The sequence below is a fragment of the Anomalospiza imberbis genome, chromosome 33 (genome assembly GCF_031753505.1).
Source record: "Anomalospiza imberbis isolate Cuckoo-Finch-1a 21T00152 chromosome 33, ASM3175350v1, whole genome shotgun sequence".
Taxonomy (NCBI): domain Eukaryota; kingdom Metazoa; phylum Chordata; class Aves; order Passeriformes; family Viduidae; genus Anomalospiza; species Anomalospiza imberbis.
In genome coordinates this window covers 146,407-162,435 of record NC_089713.1, presented here as the reverse complement: position 1 = coordinate 162,435, position 16,029 = coordinate 146,407, and the positions used below count along the sequence as shown (strand labels likewise).

The 16,029-nt window shown below is 52.4% G+C and overlaps 2 protein-coding genes across 2 annotated transcripts in view; one reads left to right on the top strand and one right to left on the bottom strand.

The window, feature by feature from the left end:
• Positions 1 to 16,029, top strand: part of LOC137463965 (zinc finger protein 208-like) — a 1,270,300-nt gene that overhangs the window by 1,200,105 nt on the left and 54,166 nt on the right. The window lies entirely within an intron of this gene.
• LOC137463998 (olfactory receptor 14J1-like) lies at positions 1,057 to 8,604 on the bottom strand (the record flags this gene model as incomplete). The annotated part of the gene is made up of 2 exons (XM_068175333.1): positions 1,057 to 1,123; positions 7,859 to 8,604. Coding segments are annotated over 2 exons (813 nt in total), but the record flags the coding sequence as incomplete, so codon positions are not given.

Sequence of the window (16,029 nt, the reverse complement as noted above, 5' to 3'; positions counted from 1 at the left end):
CCATATCTCCATGGACACCTGGAAAGTGATCTAGAACATGAAAATGGGACAGAGGGAGTTTGTTTCTGTGTTCAGTTTGGGTGATTCTACATCTCCAGAGCTGGTATAAATCAAGAGCACAGTCAGTTCATGATAAGCACCAGAACAGGCTGGACCTCTGAGAGTAGGTGATGGAAGGAATTTGAAAAGGAGAAATGCAGGGAATGACTTGGTGGACTGTGCCAGGAGCAGGGCAGGTCCCGCTGCAGGAAAAGCCCCAGGCCAGCCCCAGCACAGGGAAGGCCTCGGGCACAAGGGCAGAGTGCCGTGCTGGGAGCTGTGCCAGGGAGAGACTGAGGCACCAACGGCGCCTTGGCAGCAGCAGCTGCTTGCAGGGCATGGCCAGAAGCCTCCCTTGGCAAGCCAGCCTGGTGGCCAGCACTGCAGAGCTGCTGCCTCAGGGCTCATTTCTGGCTGGGCTCTGCCCCAGCCCACAGAGTGTGACCTCAGCCCTGACTCTGCCACGGCCCTTGTGCCTGAGCCCTGCAAAGCCCAAAGGTCACCTGTGCCCCCCTGGCTGTGCCAGCCCCTGGGGCAGGGGGAGGAAAGGCAGAGAAGGGGCTGGGTTTGGCTGTGGGATGTGGGGTCCAGCAGAGACCATGAGGAGTCGAGGCAGTGGATGGAGTGCACTGAGCAGCCCCTTCTGCCCATGCAGTCCTGGAATGGTTTGGGTGGGAAGAGCTCTGCAGTGCCCATCTCATCCAAATCCCCTCTGGCTCTGGTCAGTGACACCAGCCCTGAGCAAGGGGCCAGGGCAGGTTTCCATGGCACCAACCATCACAACGGCTCCAGGAGCAGAGTGACTCTTGGCATGGAACGTTGCCATGCTGTCACTTAATATTAAATCTTGTTTTTGCTGATCCCTTGCTGGGGATTTTTTCAGCGCTCTCAAGCCCTCGTTGGTAACAGGGTGAAGGAGCCCTGGCCCAGGCTCTGGCCCTGGGGGACACGGGGATGCTGCCGGGGGGTCCCTGTCCCCCTGTCCCACCCCCCACAGCCCCGGCCCCCGTCCCCGTGTCAGGCTCTGGGGTCGATCTCGTGGAACATCCTCTGGGGGAGGCTGCGGCGCCGGGGGCGGGGGGACCTGGGGGAACAGGGGACCCCCCTGTGCACGAGCAGCGTTGGACTTCTCTGGGGGAACTGGGAGGGGGGGCTGGGGTGGAGTGACCTCCCCAGTGACCTCACACAGCCCCTGTGATGTCACACACACCCCTGTAATATCACACAGCTGCCCTGTGATGTCACAGCCTGCTCTTTGAGGTCCCAGTCTGCACTGTGATGTCACAAAATCTGCCCTGTGATGTCACAGCCCAGCCTGTGATGTCACAGACACCTTTGTGATTTTTGGCAGCCTCGCTGTGATGTCACAGCCTGCTCTGTGATTTCACAGTCAGCTCTGTGATGTCACAACCCACTCTGTATTGTCTCAGCCTTCTCTGTGACATCACACAGCTGCTCTGTGATGTCACAGAGCCCTTTTCTATGATGGCAGTCTTCTCTGTGGCTTCACAGCCCGTTCTGTGATGTCACACAGCCAGCCTGTAATGTCTCAGCCTTCTTTGTGACATCACAACCTCCTCTGTGATGTCACAGCCTGCTCTGTGATGTCACATAATAAACCAGTGATGTCACAGCCTACTGTATTATGTCACAACCTGGTCTGTGATGTCACACAATCACAGAATCACAGAATTTCTGGGTTGGAAGAGACCTTCGAGATCATCAAGTCCAACCCATGCCCTAACACCACCTCAGCTAAACCATGGCACTGAGTGCCACATCCAGTCTTTTTTTCAACACATCCCAGGATGGCGACTCCACCACCTCCCTGGACAGACAATTCCAGTACTTTATCACCCTTTCCATTAAAAACTTTTTTCCTAATGCCCAACCTAAATTTCCCTTGGTTCAGCTTAAGACACTGTCCTCTTGTTCTGTCAGTTGTTGTGAGGAGAAAGAGACCGACCCCCACCTGACTGCAACCACCTTTCAGGGAGTGTGGAGAGTGATAAGGTCACCTCTGAGTCTTCTCCAGGATAAACAACTCCAGCTCCCTCAGTCTTTCTTCACAGGACTTGTGTTCCAGACCCCTCACCAGCCTTGTTGCCCTTCTCTGGACGTGCTCCAGCCCCTCCATGCCCTTCCTAAATTGGAGGGCCCAGAACTGGACACAGCACTCGAGGTACGTTGCCAGTACAGAGGAAGAATGCCAAGTACCCGAGTGCCAAGTACAGGGGAAGAATGACCTCCCTGTTCCTGCTGGCCACACCATTCCTGATCCAGGCCACCTGGCCACCTGGGCACACTGCTGGCTCATGTCCAGCCTGCTGTCGACCAGTGCCCCCAGGTCCCTTTCTGCCTGGGCACTGTCCAGCCACACCGTCCCCAGCCTAGAGCTGTGCAGGGGGTTATTGTGGCCAAAATGCAGGACTGGGCACGTGGATTTATTAAATTTAAACTTATTGAACTCTACCATCTATCCAGCCTTTCCAGGTGTTCCTGCAGAGCCCTCCTGCCTTCCAACAGATGGACACAGACTCCCAGCTCAGTGTCATCTTCAGATTTACTAATGAAAGCCTCAATCCCCTCATCCATGTGGTCAATAAAAATACTGAAAAGAGCTGGCCCAGCACAGAGCCCCGAGGGACAGCACTGGTGACTGTCCCCAGCTGGATGCAGCACCGCTCACCACCACTCTCTGGGCCGGCCATCCAGCCAGTTCTGAACCCAGCACAGAGTGCTCCTGTCCCAGCTGTGGGCTGCAGCTTTTCCAGGAGTGTGCTGTGGGAGACAGTGTCAAAGGCCTGGATGGAGTCCAAATAGACAACATCCACAGCCTGTCCTGCATCCACCAGGAGGGTCACCTGGTCATAGAAGGAGACCAGGTTGGTCAAACACGACCTAGCCCTCCTAAACCCCTGCTGGCTGGGTCTGACACCCTGGCCATCCTGGAAGTGCTGTGTGATGGCACTCAGTGTGAACTGTTCCATGACCTTACCGGGTACTGAGGTCAGGCTGACTGGCCTGTAATTACCAGGATCCTCCTTCCCACCCTTGCTGTGAATGGGCATCACACTGGGCAGCTTCCAGTCATCTGGAACCTCACCAGTGAGCCAGGACTGCTGGTAAATGATGGAGAGCAGCTTGACAAGCTCATCTGCCAGCTCCCTCATCACCCTGGGGTGGATCCCATCTGGTCCCATGAATTTATGAACATCCAAGCAGCTCAGCAGTTCTCCGACTGCCTCCTCCTGGATAACAGTGGTCCACTCTGCTCCCTGACACCATCTACCAGCCCAGGAGGACAGTTGTCCTGAAGGCAAATCATTTTCTCACTAAAAACGGAGGCAAAAAATGGCATTAAGCACCTCTGCCTTCTCCTGATCTGCAGGTATTAAATTCCCTTCCACATCTAATAACAAACAAAGGTTGGTCTTACCCTTCCTTTTACCATTGATGTATTTGTAAAAACATTTTTATTAGCCTTTACAGAAGCTGCCATTTTAAGTTGAAACTGAGCTTTGGCCTCCCTAATTTCTTTCCTTCATGCCCCAGCAAGCCCCTTAAATACTTGCTGAGAGGTCTGACCCTCCTTCCAAAGATGATCCATCCTCTTTTTATTCCTAAGTTCCTTCAAACCTCCAAGCCCATACAGGCTAGATGTTTGCCTCGTCAAATTCAGGCACACAGCCTGTGTCTTCCAGCACACAGGGACCGTCTGTTCCTGTGCCCTCAAGATCTCTGTTTTGAAGCAGACCCACCTTTCCTGAACTCCTTTGTTTTCAAGGGCTGCTTCCCAAGGAACTCTCTGCATATGTCTCCTAAGTAGGCCAAAGTCTGCCCTCCAGAAGTCCAATGTAAGAGTCTTATGGGTGTTCTTCCTCATTTCACCAAATATCGAGAATTCTGTAATTTCATGATCACTGTGCCCCAAGTGGCCTCCAACCACCACATCTCCCACCAGCCCATCTCTATTTACAAAAAACAGATCCAACATAGTCCCTCTCCTGGTGGGCTCACTCACCAGCTACGATAAAAAATTGTCCTCCATACACTCTAAAAATTTCCTGGACTGCCTCATTTCAGCTGTATTGAGTTCCCAGCAGATGTCCAGCAGGTTGAAGTCACCTACAAGAACAAGGGCTGATGATCCAGAAATATTCTCTAGCTGCTTGAAAAATAACCTGTCCACAACTTCTTCCTGGCTGGGTGGATGAAAACAGACTCCCAGTAGGATGTCAGCTTTGTTGGCCTTCCCTTAATTCTTACCCACAGACATTCAACTCCATAAGTTTCAATACTGATGGTGTCAAAAGCCTCCCAAATGTAAAGGGCCACCCCTCCACCTCTTCTCCCTTTCCTGTCTGTCCTGAAGAGCTTGCAGCCATCCAGTGCAGCGCTCCAGCCATGTGAGTCGTCCCACCCTGTTTCTGTGATGGCAATTACATCATAGCTCTGCTGCTGCACCATGGCCTCCAGCTCTTCTTGTTTGTTACCCATGCTGTGTGCATTGGTGTACATGCACCTCAGCTGGGCTGCTGATTTCACCCCTAGCTCAGGCTTACCACCCATGAGCCTGCTTCCAGACAACCCAGCTGCATCCCCTTCCCCTTCAGACCTAGTTTAAAGCCCTCTCAACAAGTTCTGACAGTTCATGAGCTAAAATTCCTCTGCCCTTCACAGAAAGATGGAGCCCATCTGGTCCAAGCAGGCCAGGTACTGTAAAAGTTGCCCCATTATTGAAGAATCCCAAATTTTGACGATGACACCAACCCTCGAGCCACTCGTTGATAATGTGAACTCTCCTATTGCTTTCACCATTTTTCTCAGACTCCAAAGGGACTGAGGAAAAGACTGTCTGTGCCCCTGTCCTATTAACCACCTGACCCAATGCCCTAAAGTCCCTTTTAATTGCCCTGACACTCCTCTTCTCAATCTCATCACTGCCAGCCTGGGGTATCAGCAGTGGGCAATAATCAGAGGGCTGAATCAGCCCAGGCAGTGTGTCAGTGATATCCCATACCCGGGCCCCAGGGAGGCAGCAGACCTCTCTGTGGGGTGGCTCTGGTCGACATATGGGGCCCTCTGTTCCCCTCAGAAAGGACTCACCCACCACGATTACCCTTCTTTCCTTTTTGATGTTAGAGGTGCTGATCTGTCTCACAGATAAATCATAACTGGGAGGCTCACTGGGCAGATAATTTTCTTCTAAACCATCTGGCTGACTCTCCAGATCCAGGGGATCATACCGAATCTGAAGTGGCACCTGGCTTGGGAGAGGGGGTTGGGAGGGATTTTTATTATTACCTCCTCGAGTAGGTACCCACTCCCACTCCCCTTCATCAGCCAGGTGTCCTTCTATAGCCTGACAGTGGGAGGTGTGGGAGACAGCGGGAACCAAAGAGAGCATTGCTGCCCTGCCAGACCTCATGGAACCAAGGATCCATTGTGACACTGCAGGGCCCTGGGGCACCACGGTGCCATTGTGACACTGCAGGGCCCAAGGATCCAAGGGACTTTGTGACACCAGAGGGACAGTGTGACACTGGGAGGCCTCATGGAATCATGGACACCATTGGGACACACTCTGGGGCCTCATGGAACCGTGGTGACACCAAGTTGTCTGGGGGTGTTGATCTGCTGGAAGGCAGGAGGGCTCTGCACAGGGCCCTGGCCAGGCTGGATCCAGGGCCCAAATCCAACAAGGTGAGGTTTAACAAGTCCAAGTGCCAGGTCCTGCACCTTGGCCACATCAACCCCTGCAGCGCTACAGGCTGGGGACAGAGTGGCTGGACAGCAGCCAGGCAGAAAGGGACCTGCAGGGACTGATGGACAGCAGGCTGGACATGAGCCAGCAGTGTGCCCAGGTGGCCAAGAAGGCCAATGGCTCCTGGCCTGGATCAGGAATGGTGTGGCCAGCAGGAGCAGGGCAGGGATTCTTCCCCTGTGCTCAGCACTGGTTGGGCAGCACCTCGAGTGCTGTGTCCAGTTCTGGGCCCCCCAATTTAGGAAGGACATGGAGGGGCTGGAGCGTGTCCAGAGAAGGGCAACAAGGCTGGTGAGGGGTCTGGAGCACAAGTCCTGTGAGGAGTGGCTGAGGGAGCTGGGGTTGTTTATCCTGGAGAAGAGGAGGCTCAGGGAGACAAGGCAGTGTCAGGGCACAGGTTGAATTTGATGATCTCCAAGGTCTTTTCCAACCTTGCTGATTCTGGGATTCTCTAAAACTGCCCTTGGAGCAGTTGCAGGAGGAGCCCTGGGCCTCCTCCTCAGAAGCTCCAGCAGCCCAGGTCCCTCAGCTTCTCCTCACAGCCCCAAAGCCCATCCTGTCAGTCCTGCAGAGCCTCTGCAGCCCCTCCTCACTGCCCAGAACAGGGAGCCCCACAGCCAGACACAGCAGCCCAGATGTGCCCCCCTGGCCTGGGCTGCCTCTGGCAAGGGAGCAGCACGAGGCACTGCAGGAGCCTGCAGACAATTCCTGCAGCACTTGTGGGATGATCCTGCTCCCCAAGGGCCGTTCCCATGGTGCCAAGTCAGGAACTGGAATGGGGAGTGGGGCCAGAGAGGAGAGGGCAAACAGGGATGGGCTGTGTGCAGGGGAGGGAATAGGGTTGGGGAATTGGAAGAAATATGTACAAGGGAAGGAAAAAGAAAGCAAAGGAGAAGCCAAGGAAATGCTCAGGGCAGTTTGGGGGTGGCTGCCAGGCAGCCCTGGCTCTGAGCAACAGCGTCTGCAGTGGGACAGGAAACTCCCAGCTGATGGGAACAAACTTTCTGGCTGACTGCAGAGGCCAGGACAAAGCTGAGTGGTTTCCCTGGCATCCCCCAGCCCTTCCTGGCCCCAGGGGCTGATGGCATTTGTGCTCCCTCAGGTTCATGTCCCCACAGCAGCAGCATGGGGGTGCTCCTGCCTGCTGTGTGCAATGCAAACAGGGGCTCCTGAGCCAGTGCTGCCGTGGCTGTGCCTGCAAGGATGCGGCTCCTGTGTGAGCTGGGGGAGAGGCCAGGGCTGCAGAGGGAGGATGTTGTTGGCAGCTCCATCAGGACGCTCTGGGACGCTGCCCTGGGCTGTCCAGCGCACTGGGGATGGATCAGCCCCTGCTCTGCTGCTCCTTCCCGTCTCCCCCAGGGCCCTTGCAGAGCACCAGCCATGCTGTTTGCCCCCAGCCTGCCCACGGCCAGCCTGGGGCTGCTCACGGGGGTTTTCTGTGCTGAGCATTGGCCTGGCCGTGTTCTTGAGAGAGCCTGGGCAAGGAGCCTGGAGCCCCCAGGCCCTGGCCTGAGGCGTCAGCGCTGCCCCAGCAGTGCCCATGGGCTGTCCCTGCTGCAGCCCCGGCACTGCCACCCCCAGGACTGTGCCCGGCCCCGAGAGCACTCAGGCCCTGCAGCAACACCAGGGCCACCAGGGCAGCGGGGCAGGGCCACGGGAGCAGCACTGGCAACACCAAGTGCTGCTGCTGCTGGGCACAGCTGCTGTGCCAGCACTGATCTGCCCCAGCTCTGCACACAGACATTGCTGCTGCAGCTCCAGAGAAGGCACCAAAAGGGCATCTCTGCAGAAAACTCTGCTGGGAGATCCTTGAGTTCCTTTAAAGCCACCAAGAGTGCAGCCCCTCATTGACACAGTCTGTGGGCACAGGGAATGTGGAGAGAAACAAAAGGAGAAATTGCACACACATTGACATTTTCTTGTGGTCAATATTTTAAAAACTAAAACAAAGTAAAAAAATCCCACAACCAAACAACAAGAAGTATCAAAGATGACTTTTATTTCAAGTGATTTGCAGAAATTGGCCAGTTGTTTAATGTTCCTGAAAAACGTCCACTCATCAGTGTCCACACTGCAGCCTTGAGCTCCTGGTTCCTCAGGCTGTAGATGAGGGGGTTCAGGGCTGGAGGCACCACCGAGTACAGAACTGACAGGGCCAGATCCAGGGATGGGGAGGACATGGAGGGGGGCTTAAGGTAGGCAAGAGTGCCAGTGCTGAGGAACAGGGAGAGCACGGCCAGGTGAGGGAGGCAGGTGGAAAAGGCTTTGTGCCGTCCCTGCTCAGAGGGGATCCTCAGCACGGCCCTGAAGATCTGCACATAGGAGAAAACCATGAACACAAAACAACCAAATGCTAAGGATGTAATGACAACAGAAACTCCAAGTTTCCTGAGGTAGGATTTGGAGCAGGAGAGCTTGAGGATCTGTGGGATTTCACAGAAGAACTGGCGCAGGACATTGCCATGGCACAGGGGCAGGGAAAATGTATTGGCCGTGTGCAGCAGTGAATAGAGAAAGGCACTGGCCCAGGCAGCTGCTGCCATGTGGGCACAAGCTCTGCTGCCCAGGAGGGTCCCGTAGTGCAGGGGTTTGCAGATGGACACGTAGCGGTCGTAGCACATGATGGTCAGGAGGGAAAGCTCTGCTGAGATGAAGAAGGCAAAAAAAAATAGCTGAGCAGCACATCCTGTGTAGGAGATGGTGCTGGTGTCCCAGAGGGAATTGTGCATGGCTTTGGGGACAGTGGTGCAGATGGAGCCCAGGTCGCTGAGGGCCAGGTTGAGCAGGAAGAAGAACATGGGCGTGTGCAGGTGGTGGCCGCAGGCTACGGCGCTGATGATGAGGCCGTTGCCCAGGAGGGCAGCCAGGGAGATGCCCAGGAAGAGGCAGAAGTGCAGGAGCTGCAGCTGCCGCGTGTCTGCCAGTGCCAGCAGGAGGAAGTGGCTGATGGAGCTGCTGTTGGACATTGGCTGTGGCTGCACATGGGGACATGTTCATGGAGAAAGGACAGTGACGAGTCAGGAGAGGCTGGCAGTAGCTTGTTTAGGAAATGTTTTCCTACCCACACATAATTCCTGGCTCTCTGAGGTCAGAAATCCCCAGCATTCCTGCTGCACTCAGCATTTGCCACTGAGAGATGTGAGAGGCAAAGGATTCCCTGTGGATGAGGGAAGGTGAGGGGCTGGATGGGCTTGTTCCCAACGGCCCTGGCTTTGCACTTTTGGCTACAATCAGAGCACAATCACACTCCCGGGTCACCCTGGGATAATCCAGACCCTGCCCAGAGCAGAGGGATCCCTGAATGTCTCACCCTCTCCAAAGGTCTCTGGGCAAGCTCTCAGCACCCCCTTGTGCCAAGGACACTCACGGCTCCCTTGGCCATCCCAGCAGCATTTCCTCAGCTGTGGCATCTCTGCACTTCCCCGTGGGACATTCAGGGAACTCCCAGAGGCTCTGGCACAGCTCTGCACCCAGGAGGGCAGCTCAGAGCTGGGAAGGGCACAGCAAGGAGATCCCCAGCTGTGCCCATGATGGGATCTCAGGGAGGGGCTCAGCTCATTCCCCTTTCCCATGGACTGCTTCGCCCTCAGCCCCACAGGTCCCAGGGAAGCTTGGACACCCCATTCCCATGGACAGCCCTGCCTGGCAGGAATGCCAAGGGCAGTGCCTGACTCAGCTGCTGCAAATGCCAGAGCCTCCCTGAGAGCACCAGAAAACACTGACAATATCAGGGGAGTGCAGAAACAGGAGAAGATGTTGTGGTGCTGTGCCTGAGAGGGCAGGGCAGAGACAGCCGGGCACTCAGGACAGTGTTCCCGTGCCCAGCTGTGCCCGGCACCTCCCACACACCAACAGTGCCCTCCTGCCCCAGCACTGCTCTGTTCAGCCCCCTCTGCTTCCCTGAGCATCTCCCTGGGCCTGGACATTCCCTCCTGAGAGGTGCCTTGTCCCTGCCAGCGCTCACAGAGCCCATCCCACCCTGGGTGCCCTCGGCCCGGCCCTACAGAAACCTGCCTGTGTGCAGGGCCCTGGCTGGGGCAGGGTCTGTGTGCAGCTGGGCGAGGGCAGCTCAGGAGAGCCCTGCTGGGCCCTGCAAAGGTGATGCTGCTGCTGTCCAGGGCTGAGGAGTGGCTGAAGGCCCTTTGGGAGGCTGCCAGCAGAGAGACTGACCACCCAAAGTCACAGTTCTGGAGTCTCTGTAAATGTTCAAACCTTCCTTTGATGATCCTGTGTGTCCCTTTCAACTCAGAATGTTCTGTCATTCTGGGATTACAATTCCTGTTCTGCTTCTTTCATCCCCCTGTTGTTTATAGTCAAAAGAGAAAAAAAAATCCTTGTAATAGTGTTAGACCAGTAAAGTAAAAACCAGACCTTTATTGGAAGCTTCCAGGTGTCCCAGTGGGGATGGGGCAAACCTGGCCCCTGATTTCAACAATTTATTAAGGTTAATTAATTAGGCTATTTAACAGGAACATCCAAGAGGAGATTCATTTGCCCCAGTTACACACCCCTGGCTCAATCCATTGGAGTAGGTCCAAGGGCTTCTTTGCCTTCACTTTTAGTTGTGACTGCTCACATTCTGGTCAAAAACCAAAATGTTCTTCTTGTAGGTCCTCTTCCTGATAATAAGACTATACAGTGTTTCAGGAATGTATTTAGACAGTCAGCTTATTGTTCTAAAATCTAAGAGAAAGGTTAGGAAATGTACTAGAGTTAATTAGTATTATAATTATATTAATTTTATAATAGTAGTTAAATAGAGTTAATTAAGAGTTAGGAAAGGGTGTGGTAGCACATTTCTCTCACTCTCAGGATTTTTCATAGAGGTGCACAGAGAGAAAGAGAAAAGAATTTCTATTTCTACTCCTTGTTTTTCGTATGTAGAATGTGTTTAGAGAATTGTTTACCTGGGGTGATTGCTTGATTAGATTCTAGTGAGGATTCCATGAGCCTGATGGCCAATCCAATCCACCTGTGTCTAGACTCTCAAGAACAGGATCACAGGTTATTACTAGTTAGATATAGTAGTTAAAGAAAGTAAGTATGTAGTCTTAGTATCTTCTTTTATATAGTATATTAATGTATTATAGCACAGTTATAATAAAGAAATCATTCAGCTTTCTAAACTGATGTTAGACATCATCATTTCTTCCCATTAAGTTTACCTACATTTACAATATAAGGGTTATATTTTTATAAGTATATAATAGTAATTTACAGAGATAGGAATATATGAAAAATGTATAAAAGCAAAAATCATTTTGTCATCACCCCAGCTTTCCCACCCAAGCAGGAAATTGAAAACACTCTCAGGAAAGCTCCTGATCTTTACAGCAATCCCAGGTTTACCTTCTTTGGGAAGTGTCCTCTGGAGCTGTGCCCAGGCTGCTCTGGAGCAGGGAGCAGCCCTGCCCCACCCAGCAGCTCTCAGCAGCAGCACCTGCCCTGCTCAGGGTGGCTCCTTCCCCCCACAGCTTCTCTCCAGCGCTGGGAGCAGCTCCCCGGGCCGGCTGAGAGCTGTCCCTGGCAGGCAGCAGAGTCCCTGGCCCAGCACAGCGCCCTGGGCTGCAGGACCCTGCTCTGCAGGACAGCCCTGGGCACCCCTGGCTGCTCTGCACAAGAGATGATCAGAGAATGTACTCACAGGGTCTGTGGGCATTGGGATGTTCCAGCTGTAGGAGATCACTCCAGGAGCTGCAGCTGCATTGTCCTGCAGCCAGAGGTTCCTGTGCCAAGGGCTGCCAGGGATTCTGCCCCAGGCACTTCTCAGCACCTTCCCAGCCCTGACTGATGGAAGCTCTCTGTGCCTCTGTGCTGTGCCCGGGCTGGCTGCAGGCAGTGCCCCAGCCCTGCTGGGCTGGGAGAAGAGCTGCTCATCCAGAGAAATGTGCTTTTGAAGCTCTCCTTGGTTGCCAGGATCACCCTCTGTGCCAGGAGCCCAGCCCAGCTCAGCAGCACAGACACAGCACAAGGACTTTAATGACCCTCTGGGGCTTTGTGCTCAGGCCCTGAACATCAGGCCCTGAGAGGGAGCTGCAGAAACCTCTCCAGAACTCCAAGTCAGAATCCAACTCCAAAGTTTCTTTGACTTTTAATGGGTCCCACTGAGGGACACGACTGAGAAAGTGTCCCCAGGCCCCAGGCAGAGCAGAGAACTGGAGGCACTGATGACAGGTGGGGACAAAGAGAAGCCAAGTCTTGGTGCCCTGGGGCACAGCAGGGTCTGTGCCACCAAGGGCTGTCAAGAGACACCTTGTCCTGAGGCACTGGGGCCTCCTGGCACAGCCCCGCCAGGCTGGGCACTGTCAGCCCCTTGTCCTGCCCTCAGCATCCCTCCCTAGCCCACATCCCAGTGGCCTCAAGGATCTGCTGGAAGGAGTCCCTGGGGAGCCTTGCTCAGGAATGGCCCTGGGGGCTCCTTCATGCTCCCAGGGACTGCAGGTTTTTCAAAGCACTTTGGCTTTGGCTTTTGCCTTGGAGTCCCTGAGAGCTTTGTGCAATCATGGCCTCCAATTATCTGCTGTAATTAGTCCCTGGAGAGGCTTTGTCAGGAACAACACTCAGTGGGGCTCATGAATGCTTCAAGGTGCTTCGGTTCTTTTAAGGTGCTTGGTGTTTCCCTTTTGATACAGATTCTGTGAGAAAGATTGTGCAGTCACAGCCTGAAATTATCTGTTTTAATTAGCCCCCCCTCAGAGCTTTGTGCTGACACTCAGTGGGGCTCATTGATGCTTTGAGATACACAAGGAGTTTAAGGTACTTTGGATTGTCCTTTTCACTCTGAGTCTCTGAGAGGTTTTTGTGCAATCCTGTCCTGCAATTCTCTCCTCCAAGAAGTCCATGAGGAGCCTGTGTTGGGGATGGACCTCAGTGGCACCCAAGAATGCTTTGAGACACTTTGGGTTTTTTCTCTGCCTTTGACTCCTGGACAGGTTTGTGCAATCTCCTCTCAGGCCCTGAGGTTTCAGGGCTCAGCTCCAAATGCACCACGGGGCTCATTAGGATCAAGCAAGTCCTGAGAAGCGATAGCTGTGCTTTGATTTCTCTCTGCTCTAGCGCAGTTCATCTGGAAGGTTTCCTTTTACACTTATGGAGAAATATTTCTAAGAGCTTCTAAGAAATATGTATTCCTGTTTTAAAGAGTGTCTTTTATTACTGTTCTCTTTAGAGAAGAGCTGATTGCAGCATTCTGTGATTGATATTGATGTAGGGCCGCTCCTAAGGAGGTCTGGGCAGGTCAGAGAAGTTTTACCTTGAGGTCTGACCCATTGTGGACAACCTTGCCCCACATTCCTCAACCCCATGTGAGAAACAATTTTCACTTTCAAAAATGTATATGGTTTTATTCAGACCTTATCAAAATACAACAGAAGAGTGAATAAAGTAAAGAATACAGTGCCAGGAGCAAAGGATTCAATCACCACGTGCTCATCTACAAAATGGATATTCTGTCTTTTATACCTCCAGCCCCTCCCAAAATCTTGTCAATCCACTCCTCCTTCGCTGTCCAGTGGTGGAAATCACTTTCTTACAGCTTGATTGGAGCTCAGGCGCTGCCATAGTAACAAGCCGACCCTCCCAAATGCCCTGACTACTGAGGGCATCCCATGATAGCAATGCAAGGGGGAAGGGAAAGATAACTATACACCTACACAACTTCTCTTAACATATACGTAATATTCACCCCCTAATTGGGAGAGTCAACCATAGGATTACCCATCTGTAACAACCCCCCGTTTTCTGTTTTTACAAGTCATTTTGCTGGAACAATTAAGTAAAAAAAATTCTCTCTCTCTTGAATGAGTCATACTAGCATCTGTTGATGTGGGCAAGGACAGTGGGAACAGGAGAAAAATCTTAGGTTTTCCTTAGACACACTTATTTGGAATGGACAAAAGGGCCTAACAGAGGTCCAGGATGGCTTTGACTCCCATCTATCATGCCTATGTGGTTGCTACCCATAGTCAGTGTATCTTAGGGGTCCAGAGGCCAGCTTGGTCTCGCCCTCCAGTCCCTGTTGTATTCAAAGACAGTTGGGGAATGACAGTGGTCCGATATGGCCTTTTGTCCCTACCTTACCATGCCTACGGGGTTGCTACCCACAGCAGGGCTATGCCATCTTCTTGGTAGCAAACAAAGGGGTCTTGCCCTCTTTCTTTTGTCTTATTTTCTTAAAGAAGCTGCCCCATTACCTTTTACAGTCCCTTGTGTACTTCCCCTCAACAGGTGCTGGTAATTCTCACCCATTAAAACAGGAAGACAGTTCTCAATCTGGCTGGTGGAAGCTTGACTTTGGGCGTCTTGGTGTTTTTCTGGTTGTCTTTCAGTCTCTGCCTGAGAGTCAATCTTGTTTCACCTGGTCTGGATGTTACATACAGTCCACTCATTGTGTTTTTCCTACAGGGCCTGTAACTCTGTTGGCCTGAGTCCATCTGTTGGCATGAGTCCATCCCCACTCTGCAGTTCACACGGCCGATTTGGTGGTGAGCAGTTCCTGAATGGGACCTTCCCACTGAAGAGTTAGAGGCTGATCTCTCCATGACTTGATCATTACTTGATCAAATCCTCAGAATTAATGTTATTGAGTCTGAAATCCAGGGTGGTAGTTTGAGGAATAGCCCCTTTATGTCTTAGCCCTTCTAAGGTTTCTGCTATAGACATAACATATTTCTTGGCATTGGCTTCCCCTTCCTCATAGGTGGCAACCCTCTGGGGTGAGGTCAAAAAGGGTAACCCAAACATCATTTCATAGGGTGACACCCCCAGATCTGACTGGGGTTGAGTTCTAAGTCATAATAAGGACAAAGGGAGACATTTCATTCATGACATTTGGGTTTCAAACATCAGCTTATCTAGAGCTCTTTTAAGAGTTTGATTCATCCTCTCAGTGTGACCAGAACTCTGTGGATGCCATGGAGTGTGTAATTCCCATTTACTCCCAGGGTTTGAACAATATTTTGCAATATTTTAGAGATGAAATGAGTTCCTTGGTGTCATGATCCACTTGTGTGGGGTGTTGTGATGGTTCTTTTCACCAATCCCAAACGTGCAAAAAGGCAAACAACAAGGGACTATCAGTTAATCCCAACAAATGCACCTTTATTAGGGACCAAAACAGTAAATATGATAGTGGCGATCAGAAAGGAGATAAAAGGATAAAGAGAGAGAGAGAAAAGAGGGGGATGGGAATAGCTACCAACACAGGCGAGATCCTCACTGGTCCGGACGATGGGGATCCGTCTGGTCGTGTCGGGGAAGTCTTCAAAATTCTGGTCAACTCAGGGGCCCGGTTATACTCCATGGAGGAAAAAAGGGGGGAACATGCAGGACAATGAGAGTCTATTGTAATTGCTGCAGGGGAACAAGTGAGTCCACTGAAACCACCAAAGCAGGACAAACACAATGAAGAATAAGTCCATTGGAATTACTGAAGAAGAACAGGTCTTGTCATTAGTGGCTTCCCCCCTCCCTGTGGTAGGGGTCTCAGTCTCAGTCCTTCAGAGGAGGGTTTTCGATCTCCGTCCGTCTGTCACAGTGGTAATGGGGTAGATGAGAGGTCTTCAGTGAGAGACCACTAGGGTCACCCCAAAAGTTCACTCAGCTTCAGGAGGAGAGTGGGCAAATATGCAGTAGGCCGTTCCTTGCTGTGTTCAGGCCAGGTCCTTGCTGATTCCTTGCCAAGTCCTTGCCAGGCCTTGTTCGGAACAGCTAACGTAACGGTGCAGCAGCTGCACCTGCACTGCTGCTCTCTCCAAGCCGGTACTGTAGTGGGGAAGGGGTTTCTCCTCGTGGCAATCGGTAGGCAAAAGTGGGGGCTTCAGAGGGCCTTACACTTGGTCTGAATCAATGCTGTTCACCATCCCATATCGGGGAATGATTGATTCTAGAAGTGTTTTACTCACAACATTGGCATTGGCTTTAACCGTGGGTACCGCCTCTACCCAATGAGTCAGGTCACCTACTATCACTAGTAAAAACTTCCACCGTTGTACCTGAGGAAGCTCAGTAAAGTCTACTTGGATGTTTTGAAAGGGCTGTAAGGCTAGTTCTCACCCTCCCCTGGTGTTTTCCTCATGACCTTCTCATTTACTTGTTGGCATATCACACACCTTTCAATTACCTGCTTAGCTATCCCAAAAATTCCTATGCAGGCCCAGTCCCTTAGAAATTGATCACTTAGCACTTGTGTACCCCAGTGTGTTGTTCCATGTATGCCTTCTAGC